Consider the following 19,192-nt stretch of genomic DNA (forward strand, 5'->3'; position numbering starts at 1 on the left):
GAAAGGGAGACACCTTCTGTACTGTTAGATGTGGTACAAGGTGGTTTTTTTTCCAATAATTTGCCCTGGTAAAGGAAGATGCCTAGCTCCATTTAAAGCCTTCATGAAGAGGAATGAGGCAGAGCTGGAGATAGGCATGCTTGTTTAGTTACAGTTATTGGAACTAGAATTTAGGAAAAGATTGTATTTACCTTAGACAGTGTGCAAAGGCTGGAAAATATTTGGTTAGTTTTAATTGTCAGTATATTGTGTATTCTTCTTTTTGTGATCTCTCTGACTTCTTTTTTGGTATGAAATGTGTATGCAGATGAACTCTTTTAGTTACTAGTTATTAGCTCAGATAGCAGTCATACCTAGGTTAATCCATGGTTTTGTTTCAGTAATGACACTGGTAACAGTTGCTGTTACAGAAGTAGGAACAATACAGAGTACGGATATGGAGGCTCGCTGACTCATGGACTCTGCTTCCTATTTTTAGTCTCTAATGAAAAAGAAAAAAATAAGCTAGTCACAGTACTAGGAAAATGAATTATTCTTGTGAGATTCAAGACTATCTTGCATGTTTTAGTGTATGGTGGGAGCTGTGCTAGTCCAGAAGCCTGGACAACAGGATGTGACTTGATCAGAAGTTCTGTTTATCACTGGCTCTTGGAAACTCCTCTCATTTGCTTTAGCATCTATTACCAACTTGTCTTCACCTGAGAAGGTGGGGAGGAGGATTTGGAGAGGAGTGAAAATACTTCTTCCAGTTTACATCTGCAGAGCGTTTGCCTGGGCAGATAATTAGTCCATATACAATTTATTTATTTCAGAGCTTTTATTTAAATTCCATTTTATAATTTTGAGGGAATGATATTATATTGGTTTTTACTTGTATCTTTTTCAGGAATTCAGTCAGAAGTTGCAGTCTAAGCAGTCAGCTCTCACCTCTGTGACTGAGAAGATGAACAAACTAACCCAAGGACAGGAATCACCTGAACACAAGGAAATAGGAGAACTGAGCAACCAGTGGCTGGACCTCTGCCTTCAGGCACATAGTTTGCTCATGCAGAGGGAGGAGGATCTGCAGAGGACAAGGGATTACCATGATCGCATGAATGTCGTTGAAGTTTTCCTGGAAAAGCTCACAAAGAGTGGGACAACCTAGCTAGGTAAAAAAGGAGTAGCATGCACAAAGCAAAGTGTGCATATATGCTGAAAGAGCTGTTTACAGAGTGCCTCTAAGTGGGAGCCACTAAAAATTCCTTTTTGCATGCTTAATTAAAAGCACACCGCCCTTCTTAATTATCAGGCAATTAATCATTTCTGTTGAGATAAAGAGAGTTTGAGCGACCAGATCTTCAGTGTTTGTCTTTAAGGCAAGTACTGATTGATCCCATCTCAGGGTATAGCATTTCCTGATATTTCAACAATGTTGACTATTATTTGAACTCTTTCATTTGTGGTGGTTCATGAGTTCATGGTTCATTCATCAGTTCATTTTCATTGTAATACTGTGTTATATCTACTATACTATTATATTAAAGCTTAGTAACTACTGCTAAATATTTGCAGCTGCTTTGCATAGGATAAACACACCAGCTGTGAGAAAATTTTGAGCGTATTGCTGGTCCTGTCACTGTCATGGAACAAGATTCACTTCGACCTCAGTACTTGTTGTTGTTCTTATATGCAATATAATCAGTATGCTCTTTAGTATTCATGTAAATGTGTATGGTCAGCCTGATGACCATAGTGCAGATTAAAGGAAAAGGAATAAATTTGTAGAGTTTTTTAATTAATATTCAAGGCTGCTGCCTTCATGTGAATGTGAAAACTGTAGGTCTTTATATCATATTGATTTCAGTATTTAGTGGGCTTATAATTAATTCTGACCTCTCTTTCAAGCCTGTGCTGAAATTGGATGTAATAACTCATTTTTTTCCTGTCCATTTTAATAACAGGTCTGATGCTGAAAGTACAAATGTGCACCTTGAAGCTTTGCAAAAACTGGCAATTGCTCTACAGGAAAGGAGACTTGCTCTGGAAGATTTGAAAGATCAGAAACAGAAGATGATAGAACATTTGAATCTTGACGACAAAGAATTAGTAAAGGAGCAATTCAGTCATTTTGAACAACGCTGGACTCAGCTGGAGGACCTTGTCAAAAGGAAAATTCAAGTTTCTGTTTCAACCTTAGAAGAGCTCAGCTTGGTGCATTCCAAATTTCAGGAACTAATGGAATGGGCAGAGGAGCAGCAACCTAGTGTCTCAGAGGCTCTTAAACAGAGCCCTCCTCCAGATATGGCTCAGAGTCTTCTCATGGATCATCTTACCATTTGCAGTGAGCTTGAAGCCAAACAGCTTGTTCTGAAGATGCTTGTGAAGGATGCTGACAGGGTGATGACCAACCTAGGGCTCAATGAAAGGCAAGAACTGCAGAAAACAGTTTCTGATGCACAGCACCATGTGGCTTGTCTCAGTGATCTGGTTGGCCAGAGGAGAAAACACCTGAATAAGGCATTGTCTGAAAAGACCCAGTTTCTCATGGCAGTCTTCCAGGCTACAAACCAAATTCACCAGCATGAGAAGAAGGTGATGTTTCCAGAACATATTTGTCTGTTGCCAGAAGATGTGAATAAACAGATCAGGACTTGTAAGAATACCCAGGCTAATCTGAAGGCCTATCAAAATGAGGTCACAGGGTTGTGGGCTCAAGGAAGGGATTTAATGAAAGAAGCAACAAATCAAGAGAAGAGTGAAGTGTTAGGTAAACTGCAAGAACTACAGAATGTATATGACACGGTTTTACAAAAGTGTAACCAGAGATTGTTAGAACTGGAGAAAAATAGTGTTTCCAGGAAATACTTCAAAGAAGATCTGGATAAAGCTTGCCATTGGCTAAAACAAGCTGATATTGTCACATTCCCAGAAGTCAATGTAATGAATTCTGACACTGAGCTATACAGCCAGTTGGCAAAATATCAACAGATTCTTGAACAATCTCCAGAATATGAAAATCTGCTACTTGCACTGCAAAGAGATGGCCAAGAAGTCCTACCATCACTTAATGAAGTGGATCATTCTTATCTAGATGAAAAACTTAACAGTCTTCCTCAGCAATTCAGTATTGTCACTGCTCTGGCAAAAGAAAAATTATATAAAGTTCAGGAAGCAATTTATGCCAGAAAAGAGTATGTCTCTTTAATTGAGTTGACAAGTAAAGCTCTAACCGAGCTAGAAGACCAGTTTACTAACATGGATAAAGCTCCAGCTGCTGTTTCAGCCAAAGAAGCTGTGTCACTCCAGCAGGCCTACAGAGATCTCTTAGGTGAAGCAACGAGCCTTGGTGCAGCAGTGGATGAACTGAACCAGAAGAAGGAGGCCTTTCGAAGCACTGGCCAGCCCTGGCAGCCAGATGAGATGTTAAAACTTGCCACACTATATCACAAGTTGAAGAGGCAAATAGAACAGAAAATCAACCTGTTGGAAGACACAATAGAAGCATGCCAGGAGCATGAGAAGATGTGTATGCAGTTTGAAGCACAGCTAGAGACAGTGAAAAAGGAGCAGATTAAGGTGAACGAAGAAACTCTCCCAATAGAAGAAAAGTTGAAAATATACCATTCTCTGGTGGGCAGCTTGCAAGACTCAGGAAGTCTTCTGAAGCGAATAACTGAACATCTAGAAGCCCTTTCTCCTCAGCTCGACTCATCTGCATGTGAGACAACAAATCACCAAGTTCAGGCTTGGCAAGAGAAGCTGAAGTCTTTGCATTCTGCCATTGTTGACACGGTGATGGAGTGTGAGAACAGACTTGTGCAGAGCATAGACTTCAAGACAGAAATCTGCCGTTCACTCGACTGGTTGAGGTGGGTGAAAACAGAACTTAATGGAGCATTAAGTTTGGACCTCAAACTGCAAAACATCCAAGAAGAAATCCGAAAGGTTCAGATACATCAGGAAGAAGTGCAGTCGAGCCTCAGAATAATGAATGCACTGAGTAATAAAGAGAAAGAGCGCTATATGAAAGCAAAGGAGCTGATACCTGCTGACCTGGAAAACACTTTTGCTGAGCTGGCAGAACTGGATGGTGAAGTTCAAGAAGCTATACACATGAGACAGGTTAGTGCACCCTAACTGTCATTAGTTTGTCAGTCACAAAGCTCAGAAAGATGGCTCTGTGGCTTGATCTTTACAATCATCACAAAAAGATTCATTTCAGTAATCCTATTATCTGGATTTTTTAAATGACACAGGTTACTGTGATTTTATGTTCGTGACTCTCCCTTTTATTTCAGGCTACCTTAAATAAAGTATATAGCCTCTGCCAGAGGTACTACCAAGTGATGCAGATAGCAAATGACTGGCTGGAAGATGCTCAGGAATTTCTACAGTTAGCAAGAAATGGTCTAGATGTTGAGAACTCTGAGGAGAATCTAAGGAACCACGTTGAATTTTTCAGCACAGAAAGTCAGTTCAATAATCATTTGAAAGACTTAAAAGGCCTTGTGTCTGAGATAGACCCCTTTATACAAGCCTCAACAAGGGAACAGCTGGTACAGAATGTAGCTTCATTGGAGGAAAAAGCCAAAGGGACAGAGCAAGAAGCCAAAAGCCAGCAAGAGCGGTTACAAAGGTAAGGTATATTCTTTCTTCTTCTTTTTTTTTCCTCTTCCTTCTGAAGAATCTGAAAATTAATTGAAATTTTTTAATATTTGTGCTACTTACGAAAGAATTTTATATTGGGGATTCAGAGCTCCTAGATTCTGTTTTCTACCCTTGACTGACTAGTTGTGTGATCTTAAAGAAGCTCTGATAGAATTATATTAAGCTTGGAACAGCAAGGAGAAGAGGAGTAGGGAATAATTCTATATTTCACCTGACACAAGATCTATGCGCAAACAAATGAAATTGAAGCAGACATTTTGAACTAAAAGGAAATACCTTTTTAAAAAACATAACTATGTTTCTTATTATTCCTGAATGTTCTGAATTCCATACGTTTGGGTAGGTTTAAAACACCACATAGGCAGTCTCTGAGGAAAAGTCAAATAAGGGCTATTAAATGCCCGGCTGTGGTTTCTGTGAAGCACATATCTGAAAATCTGGAGCATATGTTTCTGTGTATGCTGTTTCCCAATAATCTTTCTGTTTCTTGGAAAATACTGTGTAACAGCATAACTAAGCAGTTACATTGAAAACTAGGTTCAATCATATTTCTGATTTTCAAATGGTTTTATATTGCATTAAGTTGTTCTTTCTGGAACTGTATTTGTTTAAGGTGTGCTTCTGAGTGGCAGGAGTACCAGACATCAAGGCAGAAGGTTATTGAAGTGATGAATGAGGCTGAGAAAAAATTATCTGAATTCTCAGTAGCTAAAGCTGCTTCTTCTCATGAAGCAGAAGAGAAATTGCTAACACATAAGGTAAGGTACTGATAATTGCATGAAATCATTCTATGTCAAGTGAAAATGAATGTATATTATGTAGGTCCCTATCTGTGGTAACATGAATTTGAGTTTTTACATCTTTACCTGTAGCGCTTAACTATGTCATAACACACCAAGAGATGTTTTGTGTTGTGCAAAACACAAATTTTGTTTGTGTGGTGATTGAGGCAGGTATTTTTAGTCACTTTTCAGCTTGTCTCTCTATGTGCCCATGACTGTAGAGAAGTGCAAAGAGTCAGGAGGTTCCTAAAAGCCGTGGGTCTGTAAACCCCAAAATTACAAGCAACTCAGATCAATAGAAACATCCATGATCACATGATCACATGAAACAGTTTTGGATCACATGAAACAGTTTTACTAGGACAGGAAGAGTTGGAGTTTAATATTAACTCTTCTTTAGTCTAAAAGCAAGAAATATAATTTTAAAAATTACTTTCTCTTCTTGTGTTTAGGGTACTAACCAATTGCCTTAATATAGGCAGTCAGACATGCTGCCAGCTGTGTCTCTGTGAAATCAAGAATCTCTCCTAAGAGTAATGTCCTCTCTGCCAGCTTCATGAGAATGTCCTCAAATCCTTGGGCATCTAAAATGTCCTTAAAGATAAACATGACATAAATGTACACTTAAACACCTGAATTTCTTCTTTCATTTTTAGACTTTTTAGAAGTCAGTCTTTGCTATGAGAAGGACCCTGAATGCTTATTTTCATCCTTCTTGAGGGGGATATCAAGGAAGGGAAAAGCTGATTACTCCAGATTTGTGCTGCTTCCAGAGACAGGGATTTTGGACCAAGTAGCTGTAGCTCAAATACTGCATATAATAATTATAAAAATAAAGTGAGATCTAGCCACTTCACTCAGCATACAGTACCTCCTCCTCGTCTGCAGTGGATGGAAGCTGTTCATCTACCTGCATGTTGAATAGTAATGAGTTGTCTTGTAGGAAGGGAAAAGAGTGCTTATTTTTGCTTTTTCAGACTCTCGTGTCCGTAGTGAATTCTTTCCATGAGAAGATCACAGCCCTAGAAGAAAAGGCTTTGCAGCTGGAAAAAATCAGCAATGATGCCAGTAAGGCATCTATAAGTAGATCCATGACAACAGTTTGGCAGCGCTGGACACGGCTCCGGAATGTAGCCCAGGAACAAGAAAAAATTTTGGAAGATGCAGTGCAGGAATGGAAGAGTTTTAATGATAAGGTAAATTCTAGTCCTGGTAAATCCTCCTTTGTACATAGGTTTACACTCATGATGCTGCCTTATTAATCATCTTGTGGTAGAGAAAACTGATAGCAGGAATAACCGATTTCTTTCCTCAGGTCAGCAAAACACAGCTATGGAAGATCCAGGTTTAGAATCATTGCCTCCAAAGTTTGGACTGTTCTGTATGCATACATGTATAGTACATATAGAGTTGTTTTGGTTTCTGGTGGTTCTTCAGAATCTACTTCTCTGTTTCCTTTCCTCAGGTGTTCTGTTCTAGATTATGTCAACATCTTTTTTTTTTATTCTTTCTTCTTCTCTCTTCTTCTCTTTTGTATCTCTGTTTTTTCTCTCTTTCTTCACTCTTTCTTTTTTCTTGTTGTCTTTTTTCCCTGAAGAGTATGAAGTTGCTCTTTTTAAGCATAAGCAGTTGATGATAGTGCCTGACAATGCTCATTGGTCATATGTCTCTTTTTTTCCCCTTATATCCTATCTGACTCCTTTTATCTGTCATTGTCCATTATTTATGCCCAGGTGGCAGGTTCTCTGGGAATGAGGATAATCATTTTGTTAAACATATGACTTGTGCCAAATATGTGTGTGCCCCAGGGTAGAGCTCTAGTTCCTATGGCAATAAATATAATAAATGCTAAAAAATATAACAAGCCACCCATAACTGGACAAAAAAAAGTCCCTTAGCAAGTCCTAATGCCCTGTGAAGAGCAAGGGATCTGGCACAGAAGAGCACAAGCCCTATACCACAACAGTTTTATAGAATCTAAATGTACAGCACTGGGTCTAGCACCTTTTGGTGTCAGTTGTACTAGCTTCTTTATTTCCATAGATTCAGAAAGCCACCATAGCTATAGATGAGCTACAAGGTCGCTTACCAGAAAGCTCCGTGGAAAAGGCATCCAAGACAGAGCTTCTGGAACTCCTGGATTACCACAGCAGTTTCCTGCTGGAGGTGGACCACCAGCTGTCATCTTTGGGCCTGCTCAAACAGCATGCTGTTAGCATGCTCCAGGATGTGGAAGTAAAGCCTCCATCTCAGAAGGAACTACCAGTTATGCAAGAAATCAAAGCAATGCAAGATCGATGCCACAAGTAAGGCAATATTTTAAAAGATTCACTAGAAAAATGGTACCTTACAGTTCATTATTAAGAGCTTATGTATCCTATTTTTATCATTAGCAATTACCACGCTTAAATAAATATTAGTTACTACTTTTAAAATAAGCATCAGTTTTAATTTAAAATTTTTTAATTAATTTTGAAATACCTTTTTTACATTATTTTTTATTTCCATCAGAAGGAATATGCATTTTAGAATATGTACTTCTCGCCTTGCATAATAATAGTAATTTACATAAAAGCTGCATAAAACTGCATTAAATGTATAACTGATTTTAAACATTTCCATTGCCTCTCATATTAACAGTGCCCGTTTATCTTTTTGTATCCTCTTTTGATGAGTTTATCACTTTGTTTCCCTTGTTTGAAGCACTTAGGTATCAAAAGTAGGTCCTGTATGACATTTACAGAGGAATTTAGAGCATATGCAAACAAAACATACCTTAACATTTCACCTTGTGGCTATGCAAATGTTTGTCTAAATCTAAAACATCTCCCTGTCGTGTAGAAAATAGGAAGTTTATGTTAAGTTTCAAGACACATACCTACATCATAACTACACTAAGATGCCATTAGCTGGATCTCCCCAGTGGGAAAAGGGAGAGAGGTAGAGAATGGGAATCCTTGCACCAAGCCTGTGCAAAGTTTATTGTGTGTGTGTATAAATGATTAGAGTGGAATAGCAATGCCTGTATGTGTAGATGCAAGCACTTTTACAACTCCATTTTTCACATAGAATTGGTTTCTAAGATACCGGGTCTGTGATGACCTCCTGCTCATGATTCGTCAATGAAAGGCTATGCGAACATAAATGTGGGAATATCAAAGTAAGATCCATGTCATCTGTATAAGAGCTACAGGTAGTCCAATAGAACTTTGAAAGAGGTGTAATTTTTTACAGGAGATTCAAGTTCTTGAGGAAAGTGCAGAAATTCTGCCTTAGTGGAAGTGTGGAAATAGTCCGTGTTCAGATATTTGATCCATAATTTAGGCTAAGTATTCTGCCAGTGCAGATCCCATCAATAGGAGTGGAATTTATGTCATGTTATTTTACCATCAGGACAGATTAAGTCTTGCTCTCTAATTAGTGTAGAGAAATAAACAAGCATAAGATGCCGTTTTTCTGACCTATTTTAGAAGTTTATTTTAGAATGACAATGAATAATCCTAATTTGTGCCCTGCAATTGCCCGTTTCCTCCACTGACATTCAGGGCAGTCTGTGGTGATGAGCTCAGATGCAGGGATTTCTATTGTAAACATTTGCATTTTTTCAAAAGAATTGCGTGCTTGATGTCCAAACACATAAACCCAAAGAATGGACATGAAAAATTTAATTTACTTAAATTTATTTTTCTGGATGTGGTGCCATCAATCATGATCTTTATTATTCCGTATTTTTTGACAAAGCAATGTTTTTAGACATTGCTTAATTCTTCACAAATAGTTATTGTTTCTTTCTTTCTGAAGTATGCAACAGAAAGTTAAAAAGGGTGTGAAGATGGTGAAACAGGAGCTGAAGGAGCGTGAGGAGGTTGAAGCAGAGATTAATATTGTGAAGTCCTGGATCCAGGAAACAAAAGAATATTTATTAAGCCCTGATGCAGAAGTGGACATTCAGCTTCAGGAGTTGCAGGTATACCAAATCTGTCAACTTCTAAATTGCAATATTTATCTTCATTTTAATCTGTTAGTGAATATTAATAAATATTCACTAACACAAATTCAAATTAGATTATATTCATGAGTTTTTGAGTAACCCACTGGACAAACTGATAATGCATGAAGTAGATCATGGACTGTGATATTTTATTTTAAAGATATTTAAGATGTATTCTCATTGTTCTTAACAATACTGTTTTTTCTGTCATTAGTCTCTCTTTGGTGAAGTTACTACTCATCGCCAGGCTGTTGAAAAACTGGCTGAACAACAACAGAATAAGTACTTGGGGCTTTATACCATTTTGCCTTCTGAACTCTCTCTTCATTTAGCAGAAGTTGGACTGGCCCTTGTAACTGTGCAGGATCAGGTAAAGTGCAGTAGATAAGGCATAACAGATCTATAGCCCTTCATTAGGCTTTATAACTTGGTATCCTGCTGTGGCCAAACTGTAGCAACACAGAATAGTTTTATTACCTTCATCCTTGGAATTAAAATTAAATGAAAGTTAATTTCCTTTAAGGAGGACTGATTTCTGATTACTGAATTTAATTCTTATTGTTGACAGATTCAAACCAAAGAAAGAGAAACTCAGCAAATAAAAACATTGAATCAAGAGTTTGATCAGAAGATCCAGGGGATAGCAAATGAACTAAATACCATTCTTTCCAAACTGAAAAAGAAAACAAATGATATAGCACAAGCTAAACTTGAACAAAAGGTAAGACAAGGCTTTCCTTATGTGGTTATGCCATAAAGTTTTCTGAACTGGTAAACTCACTTCTTACCACAGTGTTGTTTGTGAAGACTTGCAGGACACATTTTTTTAGTGTACTTCAACAAAAGAATTATACAGAAATAAGGGTTGACTGATGAGATTTTTAAAGCTATAGTCTTTGCAAACTGGCTCACACAGGGTCTTGAGTGAGTAACAGAATTTGGAGGAAGTAGCTGACCGCTAAAGTCAGGTAAACAAAGTTTCATTGTTCCTTTTAAATAATGAGTATGACTCCAATCTTGGAAAGCCTAAGGAACCTCCAAACTGCTGCTTGTTCTTCTCTGTACTGAAATGATCATTCTTTATTTATGATCAGTAGATCAATAAATTTTACTTAACTTGTAGTCCACCTCACATCATTTGGTTCAATAATGAGGTAAAGTACTACTTATGCAGTTAAGAATAATGCAGGGGACTCCTGGTTCTTTTCGTGGGTTTTCTTAATCTTAGCTATGTGCAACACTAAGAAAAGATCATCTGTACTGAAGTGTAAGGGCCGAATTAGGATTATCATATGAGAGTAAGGGATTTTGGGGAGAGGAGATGTGGGAGAGGGGTTGGCTGAGGGTTTGGGGGTTTTTTGTTGGTTTGTTATTTTAACTATGGAAAGATAAATTGGACCGAATTATTGTCTGAAATTAAGCAAAGCATAAATAGGAGATTTAGCATGACTGGTATGTCATGAATTACCTGTTTATTTTCATGAGATGCTCAAGATGTTCCAAAATACTGCTTGCTTTGCAGGAAGTGTCACTGAACTATATCCCTCGTGTATCTCCTTGATTCTAGTAAGAAAGCAGAAAGCCAGTGAAATCTGCTTTCCCGTGTTGCATAAATGAAAGCTCTGTGTCAATGCAGATGTAGTAACGTTCCAACAGCTTTTATGTCAGCATTTAGCTGATACTCCTGAGATTGGGTTGGCTTTGGTTACAGCAGTAAATATTTTTATATTAACATTGAAACTGATCGTGAAAAAATAAAATAAAAATCTGTTTTAAATCCATGTGACCCAAGTCAAATGGATCCTTCCCTCACAAACAGCACAAAAATTCTGCAGAATATCTGTAGTAAGTACATTTATTTATGCCTGCTGAAATATGTGTGTCTTTGTATTTAGATGAGCAGTTCAACATCTGTCTTTGTGTCTACATGTAGACATGTCGACAAGTTCGTGGAATAATACTGATTTATCATAACGACTGATCGTAACTTGCTCTCTGAGATGTGTCTGCCAGGACAGCCCTAACCTGAAGAGCCTGAAGTAACTCCTTGAAGCACCTGTAGCTAGAGCAGTGTTCTGAATGATTGCAATTTAAATTTGTAGAAATAATTGGAGAGAGGGTAGGATGTTCGTCCAAGCAGTGGGACAAGAGGCAGTGGGCAGAAACTGAGGCGCAGGAAGTTCCACCTGAGCATGAGGAAGAACTTCTTTACTGTGCAGTGACCGTGCACTGGAATAGATTTCCCTGGGAGGCTGTGGAGTCTCCCTCACTGGAGAGACTCAAGAACCATCTGGACCCAATTCTGTGCCATGGTCTCTAGGATGACCCTGCTTGAGCAGGGAGATTGGACCAGATGACCCACTGTGGTCCTTTCCAACCTAACCTGTTCTGCGATTTTGTGACTTATTTTATTTATGTTACAAAACCCATGGATTTTTAACAGCTAAGATATAAAAGACAAATACAAAAATAACCAGTAGCCTCTCCTCAAGAAACTGTAGCCCACAAGTTTACTATAAATCTTTAAGAAATATGGAAAACTTTTTAGGCTTCCTTTTCAAAATACTTATGAATATTGTAAGAAAAATTGATTTTAAACTCTGTTTCTGTTGAAACAGTCTAGCATGATCAGACTGCTCCTGCATCAAGATCATGCTACGAAAATGCAAGTTTCAAATGAAAATTTAAGTTTTCATAATCCATTAATGACTAACTACATTTTTATGAGTTTATAAAGTTATATTTTAAGACAGCAATAAAACAAACTCCTTTTCTAATAAATAAAATCCTTGTCATGGCAGTTTGTGCTGACAGTTCATTTCAGAAACGAACACAGAAAGATGCCTGAGAACAGTTGATGTCACACTGAAGTGATTCAGTCTTTGGCTATGGCAGGGAGAACAGTTATCCATTTCAGCCAGGAAGTCAGAGAAGAAAGAGTAACAGCACATACTTCAGAGATGACCAAACGTCCTGCTGTTCCGCTTTCCTGCTTAAAAATGGAACAAACTATGGAGACTTTGGACAGGGATAAAAGTTTCAAGTTGGACTAGAAGTAATCAAGCAGAAAGCTAACACTTCCTGGATCACTGATTTTATTGTTTTTCTGTCTAGATCCTTGGTGAAGAGTTGGACAGCTGCAATATAAAGCTGTTGGAATTAGATGCATCAGTCCAGGACTTTGCAGAGCAGAACGTACCCCTGGCTAAGCAGCTGGCTAACAGGATAGGGAAACTCACTGCACTGCACCAGCAGACCATACGGCAGGCTGAGTACAGAGCAGCCAAGCTCAGTCAGGTATGATCTTCATTCCTTTCTGCTGTTTCCTCTCAGAAGCAGAAGGAGCATGCAAACATCTCATTTATTTTCCTGTAGTAATGCCGGAAGGGACATTCCTTGACACATCTGCCTATTATTAGTCAGGGCTTGCATCACATTCCAAAGAGACACAGTCAGGTCAAATCAGAGGGTGAAATAATTCTGTGATGCTGCTTTAACACCCTCTTGCATGAGTCACCTGCTGGTTAGTTCCTTTGGTGCCCTAAAAAGATTATAGATCTCAAAACAGTAGCATGCCAGATCTTATTGTGCTTTTCAGGGTCTCTGTTTTGTCACTGTTGCCTATATTTGCAGCATTAAAAAAAAAAAAAAGTTAAAATTATTTTGTTCTAGTCTCAATCCATAGAGGGTGAATATAACTTATAGATTCAATAGAAAAGCTTATATACAATGGCCCTGATAATGCATAATATTTATGCAACATTTTGGCATTCATAAAGATGCATCCCTTGTGGTTCAAAGTCCCTGAAACTCTTTCTCCTTTTTTGTTCCCCTAATTGTTCTTATTCCAAAAAAACTCTTGCTAAAAGAAAATAATTGGATTTTCTATGGTTCTGCCATCAATACCCTGATAATTTATGAGTTCTCTTTTCTACACACATAAGGATGCTTCTGTAGGGCTTGAAAAAGAAAACTTTGAGATATTCTCTTCAGTTTCCCTGAAAAAAATTTTAAGAAGAGATAGAAAATTATTATCAAAGAATTCAGTCAAAGGTACTTGGTAAAGGGATCTAATGTTAGGATATTTTTGTTCAGCACTAAGAAATCACTTATCGTGAAAAAGGATCGGTATTGAAAACTGCTTGCAAATACAGTTTGGTCATCTGGGATTTGATCCATCTTTTATTAAGAGGAAATTCATGAACATCAGTGAAATTATTCCTGCTGAAAATTGGAACTTATGAGTACTTTGCTAAATAGAAATCGGATTAATCAGAAAGCAGAACTTCTGTCCTGTATTTTGAAATAGTGTAGCATTTCATTTTTTGGAAATATGGCAGACTGAGTGGACAAAGCAGACTGTTAAAAAAAAAGGTGATTTGGAGGATGGAATAGAAAGAATGGAAAGAGACATATCAAAATAAGAAATTGAGCCATAAACTGAAAGAGGAGGTATTTTGGAACTTACATGAGAGGCTAAAATATGCACAGGGAGTGTACCCTCTAGGGATATATTTGAGCATCAATGGACTCTCCCAGTGTGACCTACATTCTTACAGTGCCTTTTTTCCCCAAAAAAACTGGTAACAGACCTATTTTAACTCCATAAATACATAAGAAATTATATAAAACAGTGAGGAAAAGTTGTTAAAATGATCCCCAGGTTAAAATAGTGAAGGAAATAAAATTAGTTTTTTCATCCTCTTAAGAACTGTACAAAATTACATCTTAGGCTTAAGTAAATTTTTCTTTTATCCAGGCTGCTTCACACTTGGAAGAATACAATGAGATGCTGGAGTTCATATTGAAATGGATTGAGAAAGCAAATATCCTAGTGCATGGTAGTATAACATGGAATTCTTCCTCTCAGCTTCGTGATCAGTTTAAAGCCTACCAGGTGATTATGTGAGCTATGAAATTTAAAAGGCAGTGTATGTAAGAAGTTATTTTTGAAGTAATGGAGTTCTACTTCCTCCTAAAGTGCTAAAGATTTCTTTAACTGTTCCTCCAAGCCTTAAAAATGATTAATTGGTTTTGGACAATTGTTTTGAAGACTGAAATAAAAATACATTGTGGAATAAAAACATGTGAATCAAAGTTCATCTCCATGTTTACTCAAGTAGATTGGTTTCACAGAGGCTTTTGGCTGAATAATGTGTCTGTACACTGTGATTCTGTCACACCAAGCACCTTATTGCAGCTCATACTCTAAAGCTTTAGTTAATCCAAGATGATTTTCAGTTTGGGGTTTTTTTCTTTCTCCCTTATGCTAAATTGGAAGAGCCTTTGTTCTCAGCTAATGAGTTCTATACCAAATATTCTCAAACTGATGCCTAATGGAAGAGTTTCTTCCAATTGCTTTGTGAACGTTTCACATCAGAGTCATTTACTGTCCCTGTAATTGTGCAATTTGTGTGTGTGTCTGTGTGGAATGTGTGTGTGCGATCAGTGGGACATTTTTATAAAGTTCAAGCTTGCCTGGTGTTACATGACTGTGTGAAAGAAATCCAAGTATCATAAGATAATCATGTATCAATAATACCAAAATAAGACTACATCAATTATGGTTTTTATATATACATTACTTAATTGTCAGTTGCGTTGTCGTATGTTAGTGCAGTGTAGTATGTCACACTTTGTGTTCTGAATAGGAACCTCCAGGCAATTTATCCTGAGGAAAGCTGGAGATAGAATTTCTGGTTTGGTTTTGCTATGGCTTTTTCCCTACTTCAAAATCTGATGATACAGGCTTAACCAATGCCATCCCACACAATACTTCGGCAGCGATTTTTTTAGGCAGCATTAACGACTCCTGCCGTGCTATAACGCTGCACCCAAGTGCTTTCTGCTACTTTCTATTAAGTGCATCAGGCTTCCAGAACAGATCTTCTCCATAGATTGCATATATTATATTTTTACACACAAGTGTGTATAGGAAAACACTAAAATTAATGTATTGGTAAGTACAGCTGCTGAAGCTTCATGACTTAATCTTTTGTTTCTATAAGTCTATATAAGCTGAAGCACTTCAGCATACATTCAGAACTAAGGATATTGCCTAAGCCTTACAGGAAATCAGAGGAACTTAGGCTTATAAATGGGTACACATTGAAGAGTTTGCAGAACAGAAATATCCTTAAAAGATACATGTCATTGAGTCTCAAACCTGACATTCAGTTTGCTTATATCTCCATCTAGAGCATTCTTGATGAGTCTGGAGAGATTCATGGTGATCTTGAGGCCATGAGCGAGAGGATTGATTACCTGGCAAGTGTGTACTGTACTGAAGGAATGTCACAGCAAGTGCTGGAACTGGGGCGGCGGACGGAGGAATTGCAGCAGGTTATCAAAGTGCAGCTCCCAAACCTCCAAGATGCTGCCAAGGTAAATGAAAGCAGTTTTTCTAAGTCTAGCTGGCAACTAGGGTGGTGTATGCATCGTATTACTGAGATTATTAGCAGTGAAGATAATCTGTGGTCTATACAGGGCATGACTGTGTTGTCTAAAGTCTGGTGTCTTGCGCTGTACGAGATACTGCCTTCAGGTGCTGATTCAGATGGGCACAAGATTTCTGCAGGTCCTGTTTTCAGTGCCTTTTCTGGATGGATATGTTTAGGATAATGGTGTGTCTCAAATAGCACTGAGCCCCTATGTTTAGATACTTGAAAAGTGCATTTGTTGACACTTACGTTCTGCTATTTCCTTTATTCTTCTCTTAAATGATATCTAAATGCTGTTATTTATTAATTTAGATCAGTACTGGACCAGACCAGAATTCCATAGTGTAAGGCCTACCTCTACAAAGGAGTGCAATGAAAAGAATGAACATGCTTTTTCAGTTTTATAAAGTATATGCTGTGTTTGAGATTGAAGTACTTAAAAAAATAACTCTGCCTTTGCAATCCCTTTTTCTAGACTGTCATATGACTGGTATTTTTATCTAATATTTTAAACATTTAAAATTAACTGTCAGAACTATGAATTGTTTTTTTGCACCATATGTAAGGGGGATGTAACTGCAAAATCCAGACAGATATATTTATAGTGATTTCTTTTTTTCTTATTATTCATCCCTGAATCAAATGTGTTACGTTACAGGATATGAAGAAATTTGAAATCGAGCTGAGAGCCCTACAGGCTGCTTTGGAGCAAGCCCAAGCCATGCTGACCTCTCCAGAGCTTGGGCATTTGAGCTTGAAAGAGCAACTTTCTCACAGACAGGTAAAAGACCAGGACCTCAATGTTAGCATTTGAATAGTGTGATCTTACACAAAGGATAGTGAGTGTTGATGAGACTGATTGTTGTGTTTCTTAGGTGGGTCACTCTTTCAGATTGTAGCCAAAAATTACTGCCAAGGAAATAATGGATGGAACAAGAAGAATCATTCCCTCAGAGGGAATGGTTGAAGTATAATTCTTTATGATGCAATTCTGACAAGTGTGCGTCCAATCCCTTTAATCCATATTAATAATTGTAATGAAGCCCAGTTCTTATCTAGTGCTTTTGGTCAAGAGGTTCTTAAAGTACTTCAAAAGGAGGTCTAGATTGTTACCATCCTTTTGCAGATAGAGATGCAATGATATAGTTTGTTGCTAGCTTCTCCAATAGTAATCTGGAACACTAGGACACAATTCAGGTTTCCTTAAGCCCAGTTACATTTTTGCATGCTTAGTTGAATTATCTTCATAACATATTGTGTCTTTCTCTATTGCATTTGATCTGCTATGGAGATTTGTCAGTTTGTTAGTTTGGTCTCAGTTTCTTAACAGGAAAAATAAGGTAAGTTATTGCTTTCTGAGTTTCTTAAGACATGTTTCTTTCTGCAAGCTAATATGGAGATTTAACTGTCTCAGTCTGCCAGTGAAAACTGGATTCAGCAGGTTCACTGTAGGATTAAAATGTGCAGAAAAACATACAGAAGAAAGGTAAATTTGCACAGCTTTTCCTTTTCATTAAAATATGCAGTCTTTATTCCGGGGACTTGAGAACAGATTTCAGAATGTGGCCTTAAAGAGTGTAAGTGAAACACATCACCCACCATAAGAATAAAGGAACCTGGAGTTTACACTGGGTTTTATGTGTATTCTTTGTCCTGGCTCTAGCAGATCTCACAGTATGAGTTTCTTTTGTACAGAAAGGGGCTGCAGCCCCTCTCCACCTGTTTCACCAGAGCAGAGGGGGGATCTTGGAAAGTGCCTGGGTGGCACACAGCCCCCAGGGTGCTTCTGGGTGCTGATTGCACAATAAAAACACCCTTTGCCAGCAGTATGGGGCCTGGCAGAGGAGAGGCCCCACCTGTGCTGTCTGAGGAATATGTCATTATACCGAAACCCTGGTTAGATTATCCACCCTATGTCATGAAACTGCAGAAATAAAAAACAAACCACAATCCTCTCATCAGCATGCACTTCAGACCACTTAGCTATCCTTCTGAATGTGGTATAGGGGAAGGGAGATAACCAGTTTGCCTCACTGTCCAGCTGTTTTATATCTATGGAATCTAAAGTCTTTTTCTAATGTGCTAAGGCCCTTTTTATAAACTTTGCCTTTTCCTTTTTAATTTTTTTGTTTTTTCTTTTCCTATCTGTACATACATTAGAACTCCTCCTTTGTAGATAAAAAGAATGGTAATCAAATCTATTCTCCAGTCATTGCACTTAGACCCTTCTCATGCATATGAACAGACAGCTTGAATGGACATTGTGTATGGAATAGGCACTATTAACAAAGGCATCCAGCTTGTGATTATTCAAAGAAAAAGGATTCTGTGTAGCTGTGCTCCTTTCTGTTTGATTGTCTTTTGAATTTTAAGCAACATTTTCAGCCATGGTTTGTGTTTTCAAAGGAAGGTTGTGAATACAGTGGGATTCATTTGGTGTTTTGGAAATGTGCTTCTGTGTCCCAGCAGTGAGTTCCACTCAGATTTTAACACTGAGATACGTGTATAGATAAGTTACTCTTGTGCTGCTTTGATTTGTGGATTTTGTAAATCTATTTTTTCAAATCTGTTAATAGAAATATTTTATTTACTTAGACACTTAGAAATAGGTACTACTATGCTTTTTCATTAATTATTTTTATACGTAATATATGGGCTTTTTGCGTAAGTAATCTTTAAAAGAATTCTCATTTCACCATGAGCAATTCCAGAGAAAGTGTGTCTAATTACATTCAATTTGAAAAATAGGTAACAAAATTTTTCCTTTACTGCTTGAGCATACCATTATTTGTCTTTAGCTGCATGAAGTGCTCTGATGGTTCTGAAAAACTGGCTTATTATGGCACTGACTTTGTTTCTAGCATCTGTTGTGTGAAATGGAGTCACTGAAGCCAAAAGTTCAGGCAGTACAAGACTGCCAGAGTGCCCTGAGGATTCCTGAGGAGGTGGTCACCAGCCTGCCCATGTGCCACAGTGCCCTGCGGCTCCAGGAGGAGGCCAGCCGCCTGCAGCACACTGCCATTCAGCAGTGCAACATCATGCAGGCAAGTGCAACTCCAGCCATGAATTACTCAGAGGAACTTGAACAGTGACATCCAAACTGTGATGAAAACGTAGAATTTCCTGTCTCTGTGCATTCCTCTGTTCCATAGTATCATTAGGAATTTCCCCACTAAGTCTCAGTTATTCCTGATTTTCATATTCATGACCGTGTTAATTGTTGATTTACCCATCAAACTCTCACCTCTCCCTGATACTGCTATGATTTTTGTAATGCTGTTAGGATTAACTAGACAAATAACTAATACACAATTGTATGCGGGTTAATT

General features: G+C 37.9%; 1 protein-coding gene across 1 annotated transcript in view; it reads left to right on the forward strand.

Annotated features, from left to right (window-relative positions):
- Positions 1-19,192, forward strand: part of SYNE1 (spectrin repeat containing nuclear envelope protein 1) — a 294,515-nt gene that overhangs the window by 173,517 nt on the left and 101,806 nt on the right. Inside the window, 15 exon segments of the mRNA XM_039568730.1 lie at positions 887-1,124; positions 1,127-1,151; positions 1,944-4,104; positions 4,281-4,618; positions 5,264-5,408; positions 6,410-6,628; positions 7,476-7,738; positions 9,234-9,399; positions 9,638-9,793; positions 9,992-10,144; positions 12,538-12,720; positions 14,183-14,320; positions 15,622-15,807; positions 16,522-16,644; positions 18,725-18,907. Of these exon segments, the coding sequence (XP_039424664.1) occupies positions 887-1,124; positions 1,127-1,151; positions 1,944-4,104; positions 4,281-4,618; positions 5,264-5,408; positions 6,410-6,628; positions 7,476-7,738; positions 9,234-9,399; positions 9,638-9,793; positions 9,992-10,144; positions 12,538-12,720; positions 14,183-14,320; positions 15,622-15,807; positions 16,522-16,644; positions 18,725-18,907 (4,677 nt within the window).

The sequence above is a fragment of the Corvus cornix genome, chromosome 3 (assembly GCF_000738735.6).
Source record: "Corvus cornix cornix isolate S_Up_H32 chromosome 3, ASM73873v5, whole genome shotgun sequence".
NCBI lineage: Eukaryota > Metazoa > Chordata > Aves > Passeriformes > Corvidae > Corvus > Corvus cornix.